The following is an 18,546-nucleotide window of genomic DNA, read 5'->3' on the forward strand; positions in this document are numbered from 1 at the left end:
CAATGTATTTTATTATACATCTTAGATTTATACATTTCATATATGCTTTTAAAGCTTCAATTAACAGTTCAATACAAAATAAAAAATATATTTATATATATATATGCAGCAGTGGTTCTCAGGCACAGAATTTAAGAGGCTGGAGCAAGTCTTTTCCCGGCATATAGTGGACATTATGAATCATGATAGTGGAAAGCTTCCTTCTGACCTAGCTGCCTTCTTGATTGAATTTTATTAGAGCAAACAGCTTTAAGACATGTGATATTGCTAAATGGAAACAATGAGATTGAAAATGTTTATATCCTGTATTTTCTTAAAAGTCTTTAAGACCTAAATGATTACTTTTCTCCTAATAGTGCTCCAAGAACATCCAATGAAAATAATATTGTCCATAAACTATTTGGAACAACTGCCTAAGAACCACTGCCTATGGTTATTCAATGTCTTCAGGCCTCACAGGATGAGGTAATGGTATGATGGATTTCTTCTCAGTGTCCCTGGAAAGTGCCTTCCTCATATCTGTTAGGAAGCAAAGTTTAATGTGAAGTATCCAAGTATCAAAACACTTCATATCAAATTTTAAATGTATGTAGGTAAAGTTCCCATAAAAGATTTTGTCCTATACTCCCACTTCCAGACTCTAAGAGAAATGTATTTATAAGTAAGACTTCCAATTCCAAGTGTATCAGATGCTAACCAAACCCCACCCAGGATTTAATTCATCATACACATTCGATCTTAAATACCATACTCATAATATTATGAAATAATAATTTATAAAAACTGACCACTGGTTAGTTAATGTAAGTTAATCACTAATAAGGTTCATAAACATGTTAAAGGTGATTTAAATATCCAAGTCCAATATGGTTCTTTTTAATATATTAAAATAATTGAATATTTCAACCTGGAGAAAAAATTTAACTGTTCTGGCTTCTTCTTGGAGTTACTGCTTTGGAAGGGAGCTTACCATAAGCATCCTCATCGGGCTCCCCGTTGCTGGCTGAATAGTACTCTATGACCGTCCTATACACACTGTAGCCCAATTGCTTGTACATGTTGACTGCAACTTGGTTAGATACTCTTACAAAGAGATCAACAAAAAATCCACCCTTTCTTTAAAAAAAAAAAAAAAAAAAAAAAGAAAGATGTTGGAATGTGAGAAACCCTAGGAATAAATACAGATTTTTAAAAACAATACTTGTTTTTACTTTGCTTTGACTACTACTCAGTAACAAGACTTTGCAGCTTGACAATTCTGCGGTACAAAAAGATGACTGTTTTTGCAAACAGTCAAAAGCTGTAATACGTTTTCTTAAAATATAATTTTTTTCCTACAATTTTGCTACTGGTTTTTAAAAATTACTGTGTATTCTATGTCACAGTAATTGATATGCTTATTTTATAAAACAGTCATAGCACATGATGTTTTCTCTCATGTGCACAAACGGCAAATAGCCATAGCAGGATGCTGGTTGCAGCCCTGAAGCCCACAGGTCTTTGTGGTAATATACGTTCATTTACTCAGAGGTCTCCACATCTGACCCTTGTGACCAGACTATTTTCTGTTTGCTTTCTGTTGTCAATTTGCCATCTATTATAGTTTAGTTCCTCCTGTTTGCTGTCTATATGTAATGGAATCAGACTTTATGCATTCCTTTGTGATTCGCCTCAGTCAGCACTGTGAGCTGGAGCTTGTTCATCTTCACTTTGTTAAGCATTCCACTGTATGAATACACCACAAGCCATCCATGGTCCTACTGAAAAGCATTTCCAGTTTGTACTAGTACAGTTTATGCTGTGGAGGCTGATGTAGCTCAGTGGGAGAGCTCTTGCCTAGCACATGTGCAAGGCACTGGGTTCAATTTCCTGTACTGCCAAACACACAAGCACACATATAAAACAACCACTACCGCTAACTATGCTGCTATGAAAACTTTTTTATTGAGCATCTTGTGGAATAGTATCATCTAAGATCTATAACTAGGATATATATTGTTGTGTCATAACCGTTTTCAACTTTATTAGATAATGCCAACCTGTTTTCCAAACTGCTTGTAAAACTTATTACCCTTCTATAGAAGTGGATGAGACTCCAATCCCACAGTAACAAGCTTTAATGCAACTGACATTTTTATTTTTGCCACACTAATGGTGTAATGATATCTCAGTGTGATTTTAATTTGCATTTGATTACTAACAAGGCTGAATATATTTCTGGTTATTGATCATTTAGATTTCTCCTATTCAATACTCAGTAGTCTTTCACACAATTTTCCCCCAAGCTGCAGCTGTCTGTGTATTTTGGATATTCAGCATTATACAATATTTTTAGAAATATCTTTTCCCTGTTTGTGGTTTGTCTTATCATCATCTCCAATGTATCTTTTTTTTTTTTTTTTTGAGAGAGAGAGAGAGAGAGAGAGAGAGAGAGAGAGAAAATATCTTTTTTGTATATGGACACAACACAATGCCTTTATTTTTATGTAGTGCTGAGAATTGAAAACAGGTCCCGCCCGTGCTAGGTGGGCGATCTACCGCTGAGCCACAATCCCAGCCCTCCAATGTGTCTTTTGATGATCAAATTTATTCCAGTTGTTAGTAAGGTTGAACATAAAACCTTCTTCTTACAGTTAAGCACGTTTTGACCTGTTCCAAGTTATTCTTTTGTACCCTGAGGTCACATAAACACTCTTCTATCTTATATCCAAAGAGCTTTTTAGTTTTGCCTTTTACATCTAAGTTTTTAATAAATCTGGAATTGATTTTTTTTTTTTTTTAAGAGAGATTGAGAGAGGAGAGAGAGAGAGAAAGAGAGAGAGAATTTTTAACATTTTATTTCTTAGTTTTCGGTGGACACAACATCTTTGTTGGTATGTGGTGCTGAGGATCGAACCCGGGCCGCACGCATGCCAGGCGAGCGCGCTACCGCTTGAGCCACATCCCCAGCCCCTGGAATTGATTTGTGAATGTTCATCTAGTGACCATAAAGTATATTTACTAGAGGTTTATTATTGATAATAATTTTTCTTTTAGGTTAAGGACACTCTCTTCCTTTTTCCTAGTTGGCTAACAGTTTGTTGTTTTTGGTTTTTAATCAAGAATGAATATTGGATTGTATCAAGTTTACTGCACTTAATGAAAAAACAGTTGTTCTCATTTAGTGTGAAGTTAAAACAACCTTGTTCCTGATGTTATCCACTGAACCCATTTTGCCCCATGATCTTTCTGGGATTATTTTTTTGCACTTAAGGAATGAGATTTCCTCAGTTCTTCCATTTTCATGTTTTTTGTCAGGTATTGTTATCAAGGTTATCCTAGCCTTAAAAAATAAGTTGAAGAATGTTCCAAGATTTTTTTTTTGCTTGTGTAAAAGTGACCTTACTATAGTCATTTCTTAAATGTTTGCTAAAATTTGCCAGAAAAGCCAAAGCTCTCTTTGCAGAAAGTTATAGTACCTAATTGAAATCCTTTAAGGTAGGAATTGGCTCTCAAGGTAAGTAATGACTTTTATAATTCTGAAGAGTTAAAAATAAATTAATATAAGACAACGCAACAGATCTCAGGTGACCTGAAAACTTTATTTACTCTCTGGTTCAGAAAAAGTTCACTGACCTTCATTCTATACCCTTAACCAATTTCTGTCTATTGTTCTATCAGGAATAAGCATGTTCAAATTTCTCACTGTAATAATCATCTATCTATTTATCATTGTTGTTTTGTCAAGTTTTGGATTTTTATTTTGAATTTATATCACTGGGTACATAAAATTTCTAACACATATTTTTGATGGATTAAATCTTTTATCTGTATACAATGACCCTTCTTTACTCTGGTAATAATTATTCAACTATAATGTAACTTAATGGAAGTACACCAACTTTCTTTCCATTAGACTTTGCATGACATGATACATTAAATTTTTCTTTCAATCTTTGTGCATTTTTTAATCTTTATAAATATTTCCTGTAAATACAATACACTTCTGTCTTTTAACTGGAATCATTAGTCCTAACATTTCCTATTTTAATTACTGATAGTGTTTGAATTCATAGCTACTGCTTTATTTCATACTTTTTGTATTGCCAGTTTAAATTTCCTTTCTCTTCTTTTGGACTGATTCTTATCAAATTTTTTGTCTCCTCTTTTGGTAATTATCTACTGTTTCTACTTTTAATGTATACATTTAAATACATGCATTTATACATACACTCATACAAATAACTTAAGTCTTAACAGCTACCCTAAAATAATGAAGCTTCTAACACTAGAAGGGAAGAAGAAGCTTAGTGGTTTTCTACTCAAAGAGATAGATAATCTATCCTATAATTAATTACACATGTGCAAGGTTACAGTTGGAACTTATTTCCTATCATTCTATCTGCTATACAAGAATGCTAAATAACTTTTTTCCAACAAGGATGTCATTAATAAATGTGTATAAACTATGTATTATTAAAAATTTTCTTCCCTTCCTTATTCAGTCTAGGCATAACTTTAAAAACAAAACTGTAAAGTCTAGAGTCAACTTCTTTTCCAGCTAACACCATTTCCTTTATTCTCTAAAGGGATTGGCATCCTACTTGACTCAGAATGTTTGTGGCCACAGTTACTTCTTTAAAATTTGCCTTTATTAAGTCCAAGAATTATGTGAAAATTAAGCCTCCAGACCTTTTTTTCATAACAATCTACTTTCCTACTACTCTTTCAGACATTTACCTTGAGAAATAAATGGCATCTGAATAATTGGTCAGACTTACATTATCTTGACTTTTCTAGAATGAGAAATGGGATAAGCCTTCCTTTTAATTACTGTACTACTTTTTTATCTCACATAGTGAGAGTGTTTAATATATGACTCTCCCTTTTTAAAATGTCATAATGTTGGCAGTTCCCAAACTGTGCACTCGGGTATCCCAAATTCATAGAAGGGTTATAGGATTTTCAAGATGTTTAGGGAAAACACAGTAAAACTTTATGTCAGATACTGGCAAAATTGTAGTTCAAAGTAGTTAACAAATTCAACATTATGCTACATTCCTTTTAATTACATAATATTTTTATGAAGCTGGGTTTTTGGCAGTTGCTGTAATTTTAAAAAGCACTAGTGCCACATGAATAGCAATGGAAACAGGATGGTGAATCTATTTCCAAGGTTTAAAAAGTCATTCAGTCACTGGAACACACCTGTTAATCCCAGCTACTTGGGAGGCTGAGGCAGAAGGATCACAAGTTCACAAGTTCAAGGCCAGCCTCAGCAACTTAGCAAGACCCTGTCTCAAAATAAAAATAAAAAGAGCTGGGGATGTATGTAGCTCAAGGTAGAGTGCCCCTAGCACTCTAGAACAAAAAAAAATTTTTTTAAACCATTCAATGCCCTTGGTGCACATATCATTAATAGATAATAACCACACAGTTAAAAATGAAATGAATATGCATGTTATTTCAGTTTATCTTTTCAAAGTGGCTATTTTACAAGCTGTTAGGCTTGTAAGTATTTATTAAACTTAAGATGGAACTATTTTCTTTTGGTACAGGAACACTGAAAATTCTACTAAGATACTCAGAACAATGATAACAAAATTTAGGAACTTATGGCATAGTAGCAAGAACACAAAAATAAACCTTCCTTGAAGGCTAATCTTTGATTTCACCAGTTATCCAGCGTATAGGCCTAAGACAGGTCACTGCAACACTCTGCCTTAATTTTCCTCAATAACAAAACAGGAACAATGACATCACTTAGAATAGGTGACAGACAGTTCTAAGAACTACTAGAAGTTGAAAATAAAACCCTGCAAAGACACAGCCGCTACTCAGCCAGAAATGGGGGAAAATCTTACAGATGTTCTACAGTCATAAATCACTAAGTATATTTGAAAAACTGGATCTCACCTTTCTGAAATCTCCTCTAATAACTCCATAAGTTTAGCAGCCAAACCAAGACGTCGAAATTCAGGGGCAACAGACAGAGCTGTGACGTGCCCATGCCATTCTTCCCTGGCTACTGAGCCTTCTGCTTTACCCATAACTGCCGACAACAACAAAAGCATTCAGTAACTAGACACACTGATTAACATAAAATCAGAGTTTTCATTTTTTAAAAAATTTATTTATGTGCGGTACTGAAAATCAAACCCAGTGCCTCCTACACGCTAGGCAAGTGCTCTACCACTGAGTTACAACCCCAGCCCCCAAAGTTTTCATTTTTAAGTATCCAGTTAATGGTATTTATTTGAAAATTCCCTTGCAAACGAAATGCCACATCTGTTTATAGAATCAGAAAAAGTTTTCATGGAGGTATGTATATATGTGGGTATGTACATACAATAAGAGAATTCACAGCTCAAATTTTTGTTAGTAATGCTATTAATTCAATGAAGATGATACAATCCACATATTATATATGCCAAATAAACCATGATATAAATATAGAATGAAAGTCCAAGAAAAATGAGATCATGTCTGCCTGGTTCTCTGTTACCTAGAACATTCGCTAAAAGAGAAGTGATCAGTAAGCTTTTGAGTAGTTGAAGAGAAAATAAAACACAGGCATCATGATTCCAATTCTACAGTCTAAAGCAATCATGTTGAAATCTACATTAAAATCTTAACTTTCTGCCCAAAAAAGTGCTAGTGGTTTTATACTTACTATAACCCATTAATTCTCCACCAGGTGCCTCTGCAACGATGAAATACTCTGGCCAGTGGGCGAGATACTGTAAGTAAAAAGGAATCCCATACTAGATCCTGTTAAGGAGTATGAAAAGTATTGGACGGTAAAAAGTTCCCTTAAAACAAAAAAACATAATTGTTACTTTATCTTCAGCTCTGTAAAATTCCTAATTATGCCCAATACATGAAATATTTAGGTTAGCACTGAATTTTTACAAAATTGCCTAGACATATCATCTCAGTTGTAAAATGGAGACTGCTAGAAAGCAAAGAATCAGGACTCCAAAGTTCTTGGACAGTTTGCTTCCCTTCTTACTGACCATCCTGTATCTAAGTCTCTGTGTAGCATTTATCATCACCTGAAATTCTTATTTGTTCACTGTCTGTTTACTGATGGACTATGAATGTCAGATTTACTCTGTGGTGCTTAGCACATAGATGTTCAATATATTTATCCTTCCATAATTGCACTGGAAAATTAATGGCTAGTTCCTACTTTGGTTTCAGCCATGAAACTGAAAATAAGTACAACCTAAGTCCTTTCAGAGGCAATAATTACCTATTTTTCCCCTCCACTGATTCAAATTTTAATAATGCAGATAAAATGTGATTAAAGGAATCAAGTATGTCTGCTCATTACTTAACTCTTTGACCCTAGGGTGTCCTTACTGATAGGTACTCTCCTATATGTATTCTCAGTATAAGCACTCTGATACAATTTATTGAGAGGACACCATCAATCATACAAAGCTCAGTGGTAAAGTGTTTGCCTGGCCTGCACAAAGCCCTGGGTTTAATACCAGTGCTGTTACAAAAAAAAGTTTTTGGAAAATTTCCTCAAGTGTTAAATTCTTCAAATCCTCAAACTCTCCTCTGAGGAACAGTCATTATTTTGAGAACTAAAACAACCCTAACATTGCAGGCCATCCAGTCTTGCTGCCATGAAGCCACTCACTCCTTAATCATCTTGCCTACTCCTCAAATCAACCAGTAGGACCTAACAGATTAGTTTCAAATATGAACTCACTTTGATTATGGGATTTAACTGTAAAATTTAGATGTCACTCAAAAGCACATTGTATAAGTTGATTTGCATTCTAATATTTTCCCTTATTATACAGTAAGAATTTTCCTTTGGCATTCAAAATTCTTCAAAAACTTTTGACTTTTTTCTTTTAAAGACAGGGAGATACTTTTAGTTAGTCACAATTTTAAAAATTCAAATGAAAGCTTTGTGGATTTTTCTTGTTCTACTCAATTTTGTTTCTGATCTATAGTCCTCTTATAGCCTGTACCTGTGGTTAATTTTTACTACTGTGTAGGATTCCCTGATATGAAGACAAATCTAAATACTCTGTCTCCTGTCAGGAGACACCTGGGTCATTTCTAGTTTCCCAAAAAACTTTGTAAGTCCTTCTTGGATACATCTTAATTTATTTAACCATATCCTTGTTATGTGTGAATTCCAAAATTTCAATAAAATTCTCCTGAAATAATTTTTATCATGATGTAACTCAGGGGTAGCAAACTTTTTCTCTAAAGGCCTAGACAGTAAATTTCCTATGCTTGTGGACCATATGGTCTCTGGCCAGTGGGTGAGGTACTATAAGTAAAAAAGAATCCTACACTAGATCCTGTTAAGGAGTATGAAAAGTAACGGATGGTAAAAAGTTTCCTTTAAACAAAACAAAAAAACATAATTGTGTTTGCATATCTCTTTTTTTATTTAAGTTTGCATGTCAGTTTCATGGCTGAAGCCAAAATAGGAACTAGCCATTAATTTTCCAATGTAATTATAGAAAAATTAATGTATTGAACATCTATGTGCCAAGCATCACAGAGTAAATCTGACATTCACAGTCCATGAGTAAACAGACAGTGAACAAGTAAGAATCTTAGATGATAAATGCTACACAGAGACTTAGATACAGGATGATCATTAAGTAGGGAAGCAGACAATAAATTAGTCAGCATGGGCACGTCTCAATCTAATCTTATTTACATAAAAAAAAAGTGGGCCAAATTTGGCCCCTGGACCTGAATTTGCTTACCTATGATAAAAACTGCCTCTATTTTTAAAAATTATTTTTGCTTTCAGGTAATGGAATCTCTTAAGTATTATATTTCAAAATCACCTTCTAGTGAGACTATACCAGTTGATACTGTCACCAGCAATTTATGAGAATGCTTTTTTTACCCCATCATCATTAATATTGAGTTTTATCTCTCTTTTTTTAAATTTCTGGATCATCTGCTCTGTTATATATGGTTTCTCATTTTGATTTAAGTTTGCATGTCTTCTGATTGGTAAGATGGAAGTCTTTACAAGTTTACAAGCTTCTACTATGCCCTTTTAGGGCGTAAATTAAATTATCAATTAACAGAACATCCTATCGATCTGCAATGGACATAAAGCATAATCCAGAAATCTAATGTTTCATTTTAAACCACTGAAGATACGTAGTTATCTGTTATAGCAACATAACCAAGAATGTCCTAACTTTCCATATTCTGCCCATTTTTATGTTGGGATGATGATAGAGACTATCAATTATTATCCCAAATCCTCTATTCACTTTAGTAACAAGTCCCAATTTCAAGTTGGGCTTAATTCTGGACTACGAATAGACTAGACAGGTGGGGCAGGAGGCAGGTACTTTATGGTGCTTTGCAAAATTACTCTTAAAACGGAAGGACACACTAACCTCCCCTCTGTAGATTCTGCTGCCATACTGACCATTTGCTCTGGAGCCACCTGGAACAGGAAGACCAAAGCTACTCTGGGAATGATTCGATAATTAAAATTGCAAAGAGGGTGGTTACTGGAGACTTCATTCAGAGGGAAACAGCCATCTTACTGAAGTCACTGTGCTTTCTGGTATATACATACAGCCATGCTACTGCTATGGGGCAAGGTGGGCAAGGGAGCTATAATGTTACAGATTTATGTAAAGTATATATATGAGTAGTTTGCCAGGCAGATTTAAGGCAACTATTGTTTTCGTTGTTTTTTAAAATGATTTACAGGTTTTTAAAGTTTTCAGCCCTTTTGTGTAATTTTTCCTTTTATTTCTCCATTTTCCTTACTGGTAAATCTTCATTTAATTTTTTTTTTTTTTTAAAAGGATACAGTTTCTGTAAGTGGGTCCAAGTTACTGAAAGAAACAAAAGAAATGTCAAAATAAGCAGTGTTTACAAAAACCAGTTTTAATAAAACTGCTTAAACAAAAAATAATATGCCACAGGAAAACAAAATATACTTACTCCACAACTTTAAAATCAACTTTCGAGCCAAGAAAGATGGTTTATACTACCTAGTAGCCATCATGAGTTGTCAACAGCAACTATAAAATTGTCTATACATTTTCATTTAACTGCTTTACAAATTATTTTACTCTTAACAAATTGCACAAGAATCTTATAGAAGATAGTAAATTGTTAGTGAAGCTGGGGACCAACTAGGTATATACCTAGTATCATGAATATAGACAGCAGGTCAAACTTGCCTGCTACCTCATTTCACACAAGGATTCTACCTGCCTGTGGGGCCTTCCCTTACAGTTTTTTCTTTCTCTTTTCCACCTTATAAATATGAACATTCAGTTTTTACTTACCTACTCCTTCATTTCCACCGACCCCATTCCTATATTTTCCTTTGTGCATTTTTGAAGAAGGCTTTCCCCAACCTGGCCCTGGTGCCAGCATGTACTACCACACCATCATCACACCATTCTTAAAACCTATATCCTCCATCCCCAACCAGCTCTGGCCTCTCACTTTCCTGTTCATTTAATGGAACTGTTATTTTTTCAGACACAAACCAGCAACTTTCAACCTTCTTCCCATTTATAGTCAAGTTTTTTGGTACCCTTAACAATGCCATATTACATCTCTCTATTCCAGTAAGTTCTCAATCTTTTTGGTTTCAAAAAACCCCTTTACACTAAAAAAGTATTCAACTTTTAGTTTAGATAGGTTATATATATTGATGTTTTAAAATTAAAAATATCCATTGAAAATCTATTTAAGTCAATTATATGTTAACATTAATAACTTTACCAAGAAATCACTATATTTTGGAAAATAAACAAAAACTTAGCGACAATGACACTTTTAACAGTTTTGCAATGACTGGCTTTAGAAGAAACCAGCTGAATTTCAAGGATTTGTTATGCTTGCTGTTGAAAGATAACACATCAGGAAAACCCCAATGTATGCTTTTAAGACAATGAGAGTGAAAAAGGCATTAAAAAAAAATCTTAGTATTAAGAAAATAGTTTTGTTCTTGCAGAACTCCAAAACAATCCTGGGGACCCCGCAGAGCCCTGACCCTCACCTGGAGAATCACTGCTCTAACACAGTGTGGGGATTCACTCTCCTACACTTCTTGACTACTTCATATCCTCTCGTCTCACCTTGACTCTCCAACAGGTTGCCCCTTCTCTATCTCAGCTGCTTCCTATTTCATCACAAAGAAAATACAACAGTAAGAAGAGAAGAAAGTGTCACCAAAGTCCCACCAGTGAATCCACCCACCTAATGACCACCAGATGCTTGCTTGCACTTCTGTCACTAGGCATGGAGTGTCAGCCAGCAGATCCCACCCCTCTCACTACTCAGGACCCTGCTCTTGCGATTCTGTATCCTGTATCTGCATCTCAAATTTTTGTCTCTTCCCTAGAAGAAATGTACAAATAGGATTTACACTTAGTCATCAGCAGCTCTTCACATAGTTCCTCATTCCTTCTTCCTGAAACACTCTCTTCACTTGGCCTCCAAGACTCCATCAGTTTTTTCTCCCACCTCAGTGACCGGTCTCCTTGACACCTTTGGGCATATTCTAGACTTTTCTTTCTACAGTTATTCCATCACTAGTGTCATATAGTCTCCTGATAACCTGCCATCATCCACACAGTAAGGATCTTCAAATTCCTATCTTTAGTCCAGACCCAGATGCCTACCTGACCTTTCTACTGGGGTGTCTTAATGAGAAGACAGAGAAGCCCAAGTCCCAGGAAGGAGTTTCCAAGAACTAGGCCTTTGACTCTCTGACTTCATCTCTTACACGCCTGTACTCATGATATACCAGCCACACTGGTTGCTGCCTCCTATTTGAAATATCTTTTGCACAGATATCTTTACTGTCCCCTCCATCTGGAAGCTCCTGGTATCCAAATGACTCACTCCCTCATTTCACCTAGGTCTTTCTTCAATGGCATCTTCCCTTAACACCCTACCTAAAGTTGAATTCCTAAGCACTTCCAATTTTCCTTCCCTGCTTCTATTTCTTCCTTCATACTGAACACTAAGTTGTATTTACCACTTTTATCTCTAAAAATGTAAATTCCATAAAGACACCAATATTTTTGTTCTTTTCATTGCTGCTCTAGTACTGGCACTTATTAGGCACTCAAATATTGTTCCAAGAATAAAATTTCAGTTAAATTAATTGCAACAGTCTATACCTAATGCTTCTTTCAATTCCTTCTGCAATCCTACCCTGCATGATTTTGTTTCCAACCAAAATGACAATAAAAGGAGTATAAAAGTGGAGACAAAGTGAGCTCCTATATACCTTATTGGTATATGCTGAAAAGGCTAAGCAAGCAAAGTGACCTGGAATCTAAAGTTTGATTATAGTGTTCATGATTATAACCTTCAATTCTATTCATTTTCATATAAAACAGTGTTGTCCCTTTCTAGATCTTTGATTCTACAAGCTTTGACTTGTCTATTCCTGAAACTTCAGCCACCATGTCACCTCCCATCTGCACCTCCCAAACCTGCGCCTTTGTCAAGTCATCATCTCTGGGCCATTGCCAAGGACTCCTAAGTGGCTTACCTGCCTGGTTCATTTCCTCTAATTACTTCACACCCCACAGAACACACTGGTTAAGAGTTCAGTCTGCCTTCCATGTCTGTGGGTTCTGCATCCTTGGATTCAACCAACTTTGGATTGAAAATATATGAAAAAAATTGCATTCGTGCCTTTGAGTATAGACTTTTTTGGTCATCGGTCCCCAAATAACCCAGTAAAGCAACTATTTATAAGGCATTCACATTATATGAAGCATTATAAGTAAATCTCAGACAATCTACAGTGTGTCAGAGACACATAGGTTATATGCAAATATTATGCCATTGTAAATTAGGAACTTGATCATCATTGGACTCTGGGATCCATGTTGGATCCTAAAACAAATCCCCCACAGATATCAAGGGACTTCTTTAGAGCAATGGTCTCAAACATCAGAGAATTTGCATTTTTAAAACAGTCCCTATAGTCAGGGACCAACTTTCCAAGAACCACCAGGGCCAATCTCCTTGAAGAAAATGCCTGGCTCAACCCATTCCCACCTCTGGGCTCCATCACTTGGGACAATTCATATAAGCTTGCAATACCTTACTCAAAATAAAATAAAGTAAAATGATGTCAGCACCACATAATTGAGTGGATTAAGTGATTACATGAGCATTCAGAACAGGTGTGTATGGGACAGGGAGAAATCAACACAAGTCAGACCCAACAGAAAATTCTTCCCACAGAATCACATTTAAACCCCTCTACGATGGATCCGAAGACCAGCTTCACCTGTTTTTCCCTGACTGCTGATACAGAAGTCAACTACTATAATTTACACTGATACCAGCTATCTGACTAAACTTCTTGTTTTCTCACTTATACACCTTCTCCAGAATGAACTTCCTCCTCCCCAACATTTTCCTCATCCTTCAAGCCTTACTCAATGTTCCTATCCACCTCATCCTAAAGTTTTTCCCACACTCCTGACATTTGAATCTGAATCACTGGCCCACAGTTTTCACTTATTGCACTATTGTTTTTAAAAGTGATTAGGGGACTGACAGATGGACAGACAAAGGTGAGATAAGACCAGTGTAGTAAAAATAAAATTTCAACTGTAAAATCCAACGTGGTACCTATAGGAGCTCAAGGCAAAATTCTTTCAACTCTTCTAAATGTTTAAGAATTTTGATAATAAACTGTTTTTGTTTTTTAAAGTACTTGCAAGTCACGGATCTTGCCTTAACTCAGACTGAACCCAGGACTCTGCATACGATGGATCTCTACAATCATCTGCCCTCTTCCTGGACTTCTCACGACAGAAAAAAAAAAAAAAAAGTTGTCTACTCCGGGGATGTGCAGATACAGTAACTAAACGTTCAAACACTACGACTGCGACATCACCTGCTGCGGTGGGACACAATGATGACAATGTTACTTCATTAGGATACAATTTAACCAATGGATTTGTTCCCAGCAAACACTTAGCTATTGACCTCAGTCGGAACCTTGCAACAGCCTCCGCCGCGGGTACTTTAGTGTGTCCACAGTACCCAAAAGTCACTAACCGGTAAGCCCCAGAACTAAGCGTGGAGCCCAGACCCGCGGCTCGGGACCGCTCGCCCAGCTCGCTCGGCCACCCCAGCGCACCCTGACAACGACCTGGAGTCGGCCCCGGCGTTGCCCAGTACTCAATGGGCACGCAGGGTTAAAGGATGAAGTTATTTAAGTGCCTTGGCTGAGGTCACCAATGCCAGTGCGCAATCAGTCCCGGACCCACCGGGCCTCGGACCCCCGCAACCCTGAAGGAGACGCAAGAGTCGGCCGGCGGGGTAACTTCCCAGGCCCCGGCCTGGGTGAGGGGGTCCGGCCGGGGTCGCAGTTAGGGACAGAGCTGGCAGTCCAGGAAGCGGGGCCCGGGCAGGAGCTGCCGGCTCAGGACATGTCTTACTCACATGTTGTTGAAGCGAAACAGGTCGTCGCACGTGAAGGCCCGGAGCGTGGTCATCTCGCCACCGCCGCCACCCTGGAAAGCCGGCACGTCGCGACCCTGTGCTCACTCCGCCGGAAGTCGCCCCGCGCGCGAGGAGAACTGCTTCCGGGCCTCAGGTTGGTAGACAGCAACGGCGGCAACTGCGCTCCCTCTGGCGGGCAGAGTCAGAAATTGCAAGACCACTCCTCTAAGGTCTTGGGGCGCCAGGAGCATACAGGTGGGGAGTGGAAGAGACTGTTGGTGCCCAGAACTTTAAAACCGACTGTAGAGCAGTGTAATCTCCCAGGAAGGAGAAAAAAGCTGCTAGGGATTAGAAAACCAAAGCATAAAAGATCCAGAATCACAAGGGAGCCCCATAGCAAACCAGATAAAGAGAAATGAGAGGATTCTTCCTCCTGGGTGTCCCGACCCAAAGATGCTAACCGCAAAGTGATCTTATCTTTTCTAATACCATGTTAAAAAAAAATACTTCATTTTTTATTTTTTTTGCGGTGCAGGGGGTTAAGCACCAGGGCCTCACGACTTGCTAAACAAGCACTTTACCCTGAGCTACATACATCCTGGGTCCTTCAAAATATTATTTTAAGACAGGGTCTCACTAAGTTATTGATCAACCTTGCAATCCTACTTCCTCAGCCTCCCGAGTAGCTGGGATTGCAGGTTTATATCGCCACACTTGGCTAATATTAAGAATATATTTTATTTTACCCAGTATACCTGAAATATTATAAATTCAACGTGTCAATAAAAAAGGTATTAATGGAATATTTTACCCTTTTTTAGTGGTGAGACTTTTTAACCTGGTGTGTATTTTCCGTTTCAGCATATTTCAACTCGAAAGAGCGATTATCATGCTCCAGATTTTGATTTCATAAAATGTATGATTAAAAAGGAGATTCACACATTCAAATAGTCCCAAACATAGTATTTTCAAATAACTGGATTGAATTGCAGTTTTTAAATTTAGTTTGAATTAAAAGTTTAAAATTCTATTCTTCAGTCATATCAGCCAAATTTTAAGCACCCAATAGCCCCATGGGTAGTGGCTACCATAGTAGACAGCAGAGGTTAGCTTGATTTGGGAGATTCTTTCCCTTCCACCCCCTTTCTGAGCACCTGTTAAGATGGTCTTGCGGGACAGATTGCAGAGGTTAAACCAAGTCAAATAACGAATCAAAAAGAAGTATCAATTCCAAAGTCCTCTCATCCCTAATTATTCTGGGGCCCAAGTTATTCCACAGAAGCCCCCAGCTGCGCTTGTGGCCCAGGCATGCCAGAAGTAGAGAAATCAAATGGTTGAAGAAGTAGATAGCCCCAATAACAAGAATCTCCAAGGCCCAAGCTCATCTCCAGACATTGTTTCCAAAAGCTCAACTATATATATATAAATGCAAATATAATAACCCCTAGGAGTTTCAAATTCCTGACCACAGGTACTGCAAATACCAAAGGATGGCAGAATATGAAACCAGGAGTTTGGTTATTGCCTGCTAAGCATTTTAACAGGGAGAAATTATAGAGGCCATTTCCTATCAGTAAAATGTGTCACATTAAATAAATGTTACAGAAAAAAATTTAGGAAAGGTAAAATTGTGATTCTTATACAAATGTAAAGTGAACATATGTCAAAGATGTTGACTCATTTGTTAAAGAACCAGAAAGATGTAACAGTCAGTTCCAAGGAGAATTTTAAATGCACAAGGCACTCAGGAATACTAAAATGTATACACGGATAGGTGTAAAACTGGTCAATGTTGACTGGACACAATATGATGCATTTATATTTTTTGTGGAGAATAATAATTTTCATCAATACCAATATCCTACAGCTTCTACAGCTTACAGATTTGTAAAATAGGTAAAAGACAATAAAAGAGAAAATTTAGAAGGGTCTACTGAACAAGATACCCAGTTATCCTTTATTGGTTTTTTTTTTTTTTTTTTTTTTTTGGTCATGTCAAAGTGTTTCACAATTTTTTCTGACAGGAACTAAATTTTAATTGATTTAAATTTTATTAGTTGTGAAGTTTTGATGGTTATCATAATTTTTCTCTGGTTCTGATTTATTAACTATACACATAACACTATAAACATCAGAGATTTATAGCTATCTTTGTAACTATTTAACTAATGATATAACACATAGGATTTTGATTTTTAAAAAAATTCTGTGGATCTAACACAAAGGCAGACCATTAGATTGCAACCACTGATAGAAATTGTAATTCAGAATTATCATTTTGAGCCATAGATCAACACTATCCCATAACGATAGCAATGACAAGAGAGAACGTGCATGAGAGCTCAGAGTATATCCTGAAGACAAGCTGGAACTTGCTTCTCTCCCTTTGTGTCTACCTATTTTAAAGCTGTTATGAACATCTTAGCTGAGCATCTTCTACGAATTAGCACCTCAGAGGGTGACCAGTAGGTGTCCAGCAAGTATCAGTTGAATGGCTGAATGAAAAAGGTGGCATACTGACTGTACTGAAGACACTGTTTACAAATGGTATTCACATTATTTCGAATCTGTACCTATCTCATGGGACCATTGTGCGGATTCAATGAGTTAATATCTGTAAAATACTTAGAACAGTTCTTGCCAGCCTTACGTGTCATCTAAGTGCTTGTTAAAGAAAATCAATGACATGAAGTATTTGGCATATTTAAGAATTGAAATCTTGGAATGTAGACTGTAGAAGAGGGAAAATCCTCAGCCATAGACACTTTAACAAGTTCAGCTCAGGAATGATTGCATGTTGCTCACATCACCCAATGAGTAGCTTATATCAGATGCATGTGGCTTTTGAAGCCACCTCCCTTTTCGCTTTCTGTGCACCAGCCAGAAGAGTGTACATGTGGCATACTTTTATGGAGTTTTACAAATACAAATATATATATGAGGACTGTTTATATTTTTGAAGCCTCTGCTGACTTAATAAAAGGAACATATGCACATATTAAGAAATTGAAGACATATGGAAATGTTCAAAGACAGAAGTAACAAGTCACTCAACATTTTACCACCCAAGAACAAGCCAGCTTTAATCTTTGAAGAATTTCAGACATCTCTCTATGTAATTTAAGGGGGTCAAGAAAGACTTTTACAAAAAAAGGGGTTCAAATTGTATAGGTTAATATAAATAAGAGCTATTTCTTTAAAAAGAACAAAAAATAAAAATAAAAATTTCCTTGAATTTAGCAGCAGAAGAAAAAAGAATGAAAACCAAAGGGATTGCTGAACACATAGAAATATTGATACCTAAAAGTTTCCTCTAAGTTTAAGAATGTAATATGTATATGCATGAAATATGATTTCAACCCTTTAATGAAAATCATTGAGATTGAAATCAAATTTGAACTGAGTTTCACGAAAGAAAAATGAGTTGATATGTTTTTTTAATCACTTCCTCTTTCCTTCTGATTAGGTATGTTGTATTATTGTCACTTTTCAGGATTTATATATCTGTGTTAAAACTCTTGTGTCTCTCACTGGTTTGGTTTTAAATCGATAACTGAGTGGGTGTCACACTCATCACCATTTGTTACTAGAATTTTCCCATTCCATTCTTCACTTTGGTTTATGAATGGGTGACTGGATTTCTTTACAGAGGTTTTTTTTTTGTTGTTTTTTTGTTTTTGTTTTTGTTTTGTTCCCCTGTGTTTTCTTGACTTTGTTTTTCCTCATGTCTCCTGGATGCTGGGATCCTCTAGCTCCCCTGACTGTTCAGAAGGCCTGAATGGGATACTGGCTGAATATTCATGAATTCCATGTTCTCTCTTCCAGAACTTTGTAAACACATTGCTCCATTGTTGTTTTGTGTTTAAAGTTTCTGGGGGAAAAGAATAAGGCCAACATGAGGTGTTTTTTTTTCTTTTGTGAGTGAATATACTGGAGTGTCATTAATTACAACACTTCCAGAAATAAACTTTTTTATAATATATACATTTTAAACCTAGTTAATCTCTGAAAATTTCAGCAGTTTATCACTGAAACTTACCCCCAAATTAAAATCCGAATCACTCATATATATAACTGGAAGGAATGTAAGGTGGTATAGTGTTTTTGGTAGTT

The 18,546-nt window shown here is 36.5% G+C and overlaps 1 protein-coding gene across 2 annotated transcripts; it reads right to left on the minus strand.

The window, feature by feature from the left end:
* Positions 1-322: 322 nt before the first annotated feature.
* Positions 323-14,576, minus strand: Naa20 (N-alpha-acetyltransferase 20, NatB catalytic subunit). 2 transcript variants are annotated; one of them, XM_026400724.2, is made up of 6 exons: positions 14,434-14,576; positions 9,806-9,830; positions 6,653-6,743; positions 5,896-6,031; positions 971-1,116; positions 323-519 (listed from the first exon to the last, which is right to left on the minus strand). In XM_026400724.2, exons 1-6 carry the CDS (start codon positions 14,484-14,486, stop codon positions 434-436), a joined length of 537 nt encoding a protein of 178 aa, XP_026256509.1. In that variant the 5' UTR covers positions 14,487-14,576; the 3' UTR covers positions 323-433. The 2 variants fall into 2 exon arrangements, with proteins under 2 accessions (XP_026256509.1, XP_026256510.1); XM_026400725.2 differs by lacking the exon at positions 971-1,116.
* Between the last annotated feature and the right edge of the window lie 3,970 nt (positions 14,577-18,546).

The sequence above is a fragment of the Urocitellus parryii genome, chromosome 6 (assembly GCF_045843805.1).
Source record: "Urocitellus parryii isolate mUroPar1 chromosome 6, mUroPar1.hap1, whole genome shotgun sequence".
In the NCBI taxonomy this organism is placed as follows: Eukaryota; Metazoa; Chordata; class Mammalia; order Rodentia; family Sciuridae; genus Urocitellus; species Urocitellus parryii.